This window comes from Hemicordylus capensis, chromosome 4 (assembly GCF_027244095.1).
Source record: "Hemicordylus capensis ecotype Gifberg chromosome 4, rHemCap1.1.pri, whole genome shotgun sequence".
NCBI classification, from domain to species: Eukaryota; Metazoa; Chordata; class Lepidosauria; order Squamata; family Cordylidae; genus Hemicordylus; species Hemicordylus capensis.
This window is the reverse complement of record NC_069660.1, coordinates 220916053-220922052: the sequence shown is the minus strand read 5'-3', so window position 1 is coordinate 220922052 and position 6000 is coordinate 220916053. Positions and strand designations below refer to the sequence as shown.

Here is a 6000-nt window from a genome sequence, read left to right as displayed (position 1 = left end):
ATCTGGACTTTCATAGAATGAAAAAGAAACAAACAAGCTGTATTGGTGCAGTTCACTGCATTTCAATCTGTGACATATTTTCACGAAACCCACTTAAGAAATTGAAAAACCTGAAAATTTTTGCACTAGATATCTTTGATCATCTATTTCATTCAACCTAAATTTGTCTTTTCATGGGTTCTTTTTACCACACTATTGCATGCTCAAAACAAAACAACTCTCCTGGTCAACAACTAGTAAGGAGTCAAGGGAGAGAGCATGGTCATTTCGTTGTACAGGAAGAATGCTTGCAAACTGCAAACGCTTTTACTAGTACCATAATAAAAGAGTTAAGGCATATCCAAATGGGAACTTTAAGCACTGCTGGCCTGCCTCTTTAATTGATGGGACTGGAAATATTTATTATCATTCATATATATATATATATATATATATATATATATATATATATATGAGAATGATAGTATGTGGCAAGCCCCGCCGACACAGTGCTTTACCAATCAGAGGTAACAGAACAGAAGCACTGTGGTGATTGGGTGGTGGGGATTCCATATGCAGATAGGGAAGAGGAGCAGGTAGGGGGTGAGTGAGTGAGCAAATGGCGGAGAGAGGATGAGAGAGCAAGGAGAGTGGCAGGGAGGAGGCGAGCAGGAGGGGGTGGCTGACACTGAGCAATAAAGCAGGGGCTGTGGCTGGGTGGGGGGCAAGGAGAGCAACAAAGTCCTAGCACACAGATGCTCTGTGTGGGTTCAGCTAGTTAGTTAGTTAATTGATTAATTAATATTATTATTATGAATATTTATAAACCACTTTTCAACAAAAACCTTCTCACAGCAGTTTTCACAGAAAAAGGAATAAGATGGTTTCCTGGACCCTGTCCCCCAAAGAACTCCCAGTATAAAAAGAAACACAAAGTAGCTACTGCAACAACCACTGGAAAAAACATTGTGCTGGGGCTGGATAGGGGCAGTTGTTCTCCCCTGCTAAAAGGTGCCTCTCTGCCCAGTTAGGTACTGCTTTAGAAGGGACCTCTGTGCCAGTGTGAAAACAGATACAATCTGGATGTGAAATCTCCATCAGCTAGGAACATTTTCGCATGTGAGGCTTAAATCGAGTAGCGCTTAAAGTTGTGTATAACGTGTACATTGGCTAGATTGTCTTTTTAATCTAAGCAGCTGACATCTAGACTAAATTGCTCATGAGTAGTCCCACTGAAATTAATAGGGCAAATTAGTTTCATTAATTTCATTGGGATTGATTGATTGATTGATTAAATGCCGTCAAGTGGGTGTCGACTCTTAGCGACCACATAGATAGATTCTCTCCAGGATGATCTGTCTTCAACTTGGCCTTTAAGGTCTCTCAGTGGTGCATTGATTCGTTGCTTTCATAATCGAGTCCATCCACCTTGCTGCTGCCTGCAGGTCATCCTCTTCTCTTTCCTTCAACTTTCACCAGCATTATGGACTTCTCAGGGGAGCTGGGTTTTCGCATAATGAGTAATTTAGTCTGGCTGTCAGCCAGCATTTATAAACTACGTTGTGTGTCAAAAAAAAGGCAGGCAAAGACGACAAAAAGCAAACCAACTACCCCACATCAAACAGTGCTATTTAAGCATCTTTTTAAATTGGCAGCTATTCCGAATTAGCAACTTCCGTCCGCACAAGGCAAAAGCGGCGGGAAAGAAACACAAAATGTGCTTCTCCGGTTTGTGTGTGAAGAAGATTCCAGCGAGGCTGTCTTCGTAGAGAGGCGTTTGCAGCCTGTCTGAGGACAGCGCAGGAGAAGGGAGCAGCCCCTTTCCCCGAGGAACTTGCCCTGCCAGAAAGGCACTCGCACTGGGTGCGTTCCTTCTCTCCTCTCCCGGGTAGCATAGAAACTGCAGTTGCACAGACACGCCGAGCCTCCGGGCTGGATGAAATTACGCGCCTCTCGCCTTCATGCATAAAACATGGAGCAGGAAGAAGAGGGCTGCAGCTGCTCTTGTGTCGTCTGTCCCCACTGCTGAGCTCTCCCAGCCGCTGCCTCCTTACCAGTGGGTCGCATGCCCGACCGGCCAAAGAGGAAGGCGGGAGGCGGCGGCGGCGGCTTCATAAACCAGGATCTGGACTTTCCCCGCTGGGCGCCCGACTACGCACGTGGTGGATTTACGGCGCGGTTGGTGGGCCGCCGCTGCCGCCGCCTCAAGCTGCCAGCAGTGTTGAGCATGGAGCTCCCTCCGCGGCGCGTGAGAAACTACAGACCCTGGAGGCGCAGAACCAAGCGCTGGCCCCTCAGCAGTAAGTGGCTCTGAGGTGAGCTCTCTTGGCTCCCCTTCGAGCGAAGAGAGTCTCTGAGTCTTGCTCTCCTTGGGGCACTTTTTGGACGTCCTTCGCTTCTTTCCGCGCTTCTTTGTCGGGGCCGGGTTTAGCATGCGCGGGAGGCTTGTTGGCAGCCGTCATCACCCCGTTGGTGGGCCCCATCCACCTCTTCTCGGCGGCAAGGGCCTGATGCTTTCTCTCGTCGGGCATGGTGTTGAGGATTGGGTGCAGCCCAGAGAGGGTGCCGAGGCCCACCACTGGACTCACTCCCCGCCATTGTGATGCTCCGAGGGAGTGTGCCTTCCTCCTTCACTAGCCAGTCCCCACTGCTGTGCCACCCAGGAGAATAGCACAGGCTGCCCACCTCATCCTCTTGCTGGCTCGTTTGTGCTCTCCAAATGGGTGGTGCAGTAGAGATTGGGCCTAGTGAGTCCAGGCCTCCCTCCTGTGCATTAGGGGTGAGTCCGAACCGGTCCGGCGGCCATTCTAAGGAATGGCCGAACTGCCGGACCGGTTCGGCCCTTGCTGGTCCGGGTCCGGGTGGGGGGTATAATTTTAAGGGCGGGAGGGCTTTCTTACCCCTCCCGCCTCTTCACCCCCTCCAGTGCCCGTAGTTAACTGAATAACGGGGCGCTGGAAACCAGCCGCCCCCGCCCCCGCCGCCCCCCCTGAGCAGATTCACATACAAAGGTGCCCATGCCCATGCCCCTGCCGCCGTCGCCCGCCAGCCAGCCCTCCCTCCCTCCCTCCCAGCTGCCCGCCCACCCGAGTCCTTACCCAAAGCTGCAGGAGAAAACGAGAGGAGCTCCCGGACAGAGCTCCTCTCGTTAGAAAGGCCTGCTGCAGAATGAAGGCGCTTTGCGCGCGCGCACATGCGCGCGCCGCAAAGGACGCCGGAGGCCCGGTTTACCCGCCGGGAAAAGGCCGGGTAGACCGGGCCTCCGGCAATCGGAGACCCGGTCTACCCGGCCTTTTCCCGGCGGGTAGACCGGGCCTCTGGCGTCCTTTGCGGCGCGCGCATGTGCGCGCGCGCAAAGCGCCTTCATTCTGCAGCAGGCCTTTCTAACGAGAGGAGCTCTGTCCGGGAGCTCCTCTCGTTTTCTCCTGCAGCTTTGGGTAAGGACTCGCGAAGGGGGGGCGGCGGCGGCGGGGGCGGCTTGTTTCCAGCGCCCCGTTATTCAGTTAAATACGGGCGCTGGAGGGGGTGAAGAGGTGGGAGGGGTAAGAAAGCCCTCCCGCCCTAAAAGAAAGGGCCCCCCTTCGGTGCCGGTCCGGACGGGTCCGGACCGTGCACATCTCTACTTTGCATCCCAGAGGATGAGCAGGTGCCCTTGGAGGAGGAGCATTTATGGTTTCTTCTGCACACTATTTCACTTGAGTGGCCCAGCTGGTGAAACCGTGTGCAGAAACCCCTAGATGCTCCTCCTATGGAGGAACTCCTGTAGAGGAATCTCCAGCCTCAAAGGCAGGATGCCTCTGAGTACCAGTTGCCGGGGAGTAACAGCAGGAGAGAGGGCATGCCCTCAACTCCTGCCTGTGGCTTCCAGCGGCATCTGGTGGGCCACTCTGCAAAACAGGATGCTGGACTAGATGGGCTTCCTTGGGCCTGATCCAGCAGGGCTGTTCTTCTGTTCTTAACTTGCTCATCTTCTGGGTTGCACATTGGGGAGGAGTGGGCTCACTCGGTCCAGTCTCTACTGCCTGAGAGACTTCAAGAGAGCAGGTGAGTATCTGGAAGCTTTGGCTGCTCCTCCTTGCTACCATCTCTTGCCCTGAGCTTGTGAATGACTAAAAGGTGGCAGCGGCAGCAGTTGCTTGTGCAAGGAGCTGCCACCGCCTCTTTTTGTCCACCAGTGCCTGTGCTCTCCGAGTGGGTAATGTCGCAGTGGAGATTCTGCCACACTACCCAGAGGAAGAGTGCTGGTGAGCAAGAGGGAGAAGTGGCTGCTCCTTGCAGGAGTAGCTGCTCTTTGCTTAAGATTGCTTGCCTGCCTCCCTCCCTCTCTCCCCGCCCCCAGCGCAGCACACTGGAGAGGATTAGGCAAGGGTAGGTTGCAAGGAGCAGCTAGTGCTGCTTCCAGTCCCTCCTGATCTCGCCCTATTGAAGACTCCGTCTCCACCTACTTGCTTACAGAGTGGCTGACTGAGCAAGAGGACATGCATCATGCAGTCCCTACCACTGGGTTGTGTTCACAAGTGAGCAAGAGGATGCAGCAGCTGCTCCTTGCATGACCAGCTGTTCCTGCTCAGTTGCATGGCTGCATTCTTCTTGGCACCATCGGCTCTACAGGTCTATCCTCCCTGCTCTGCCTCCCAGAGAGAGAGAGGGTGTGCAAGTAAGCAGAGAGCTGGCCGCTCACACACTCCCTGCTTTTTGAGCAGTGTAGCAGGGCCCAAGAAGGATGCAGGGGACCACACTCCTACCATTCTTTCATTGCCTCTTTTACATTCCAAGAGTGGTTAGAGTCCCTTGAATGGTAAGCAACCTGCATTCAGTTCGCCTGAGAAGGAAACCCAAATTGGCTGCTTTCTATAGAAAATGCAATTATTCTTTTAAGAATGCACTTCAGTTAGGCTTTTCCCCCTCACACAGAGGGGAGGGGAATTCAGTGAGGGATACAGCTTATCCAAGGCCACACAGTGGGCTTCCTGAGCAGGTGTGGCGTTGAGCCTGCTTCTTCTAGACTCAAACCGTGCACACCATCCACTGCACCACACTGACGCTAACTGAACATGGGACCGCAGGTCCTGTGCTGAGAGGTCAGAAGGACCCTACCTCTCGCTAGATTGGTCTGGGTGTGTTAGTGGTGCTAGAAGAAACATGACCGCAGTCCTTATATCCTTTTTATGAAGGAGTATGTGCTTTGAGATTTCATAGACTCTGAGAATACTCTTGGTTATTTAAGGTTTCCTTTCAATATAGTTGAACACAAATTAGCTGCCACTTTAGATACTTCAACCACCTTTTGTCTATGTAATAGAACATCATTCTCTTGATTAAGTTGGGTTGATTTTATGATAGAGTAGCTCAGATGCTTCAGTAAAAAGCATATGCTGATAATAAAAGCTTCAGTAAAATATGCTTCAGTAAAAGGCATATTGAGTACCCAGAATGTTGGGGGCAATATGCTAAATCATTGTAAACCGCTTAGAGAGCTCCGGCTATAAAGCGGTATATAAATGTAAGTGCTATTGCTATTGCTATTGCTATATGTTGATAAATGCTTGAGTAAAGGCATATGCTGATGATTTCCACAATGCATACCAAGGGATATTCATATGACTATCTTCCTCCTCTGTCTGCATCTTGTATGGTGGAATCCCTACAGAAACAAGTTGTGTGAAAAGGTTCAGTGCATGAATGGACCCTCGGGGCAATCATATTTTGGAAAAGTTTCAGAAAGTGAGCTTTCTGTAAGTGTAACTGTGAAAAGTTTGGACTAATTGGAATCTCACTATGCGGTTGACTGTAAATGACATGTACTGTAAATGGTTTGAATCCATCCTTAGCAGTTTTGAGAGCACCCAATATTCCAGAAAATGATATACTTGAGAATTCCACTTGTTAAAATCCATTGAGTTTTTGTTGCTTAGTTTATACGAGAAGCTGTCAAACTGTGGTCACTTCAAACCTATATTTAATCTCTTATATAGTATTATTTGAATTTATTGGGACTTCTGAGCAAGTTGTTTTAGGACT

The 6000-nt window shown here is 50.7% G+C and overlaps 1 protein-coding gene across 5 annotated transcripts in view; it reads left to right on the top strand.

Annotated features, from left to right (window-relative positions):
* Positions 1 to 1724: 1724 nt before the first annotated feature.
* The window catches only part of RIPOR2 (RHO family interacting cell polarization regulator 2), a 171212-nt gene continuing 166936 nt past the window's right edge, over positions 1725 to 6000 (top strand). For 2 of the 5 annotated variants that reach the window (XM_053246286.1, XM_053246277.1), the window contains exon 1: positions 1733 to 2279. In XM_053246286.1, coding sequence (XP_053102261.1) covers positions 2045 to 2279 — 235 coding nt within the window. In that variant the 5' untranslated portion in view covers positions 1733 to 2044. Of the gene's footprint in view, positions 2295 to 6000 lie in introns of all 5 variants that reach the window. The other 3 variants (XR_008306218.1, XM_053246287.1, XM_053246283.1) reach the window with 3 other exon arrangements.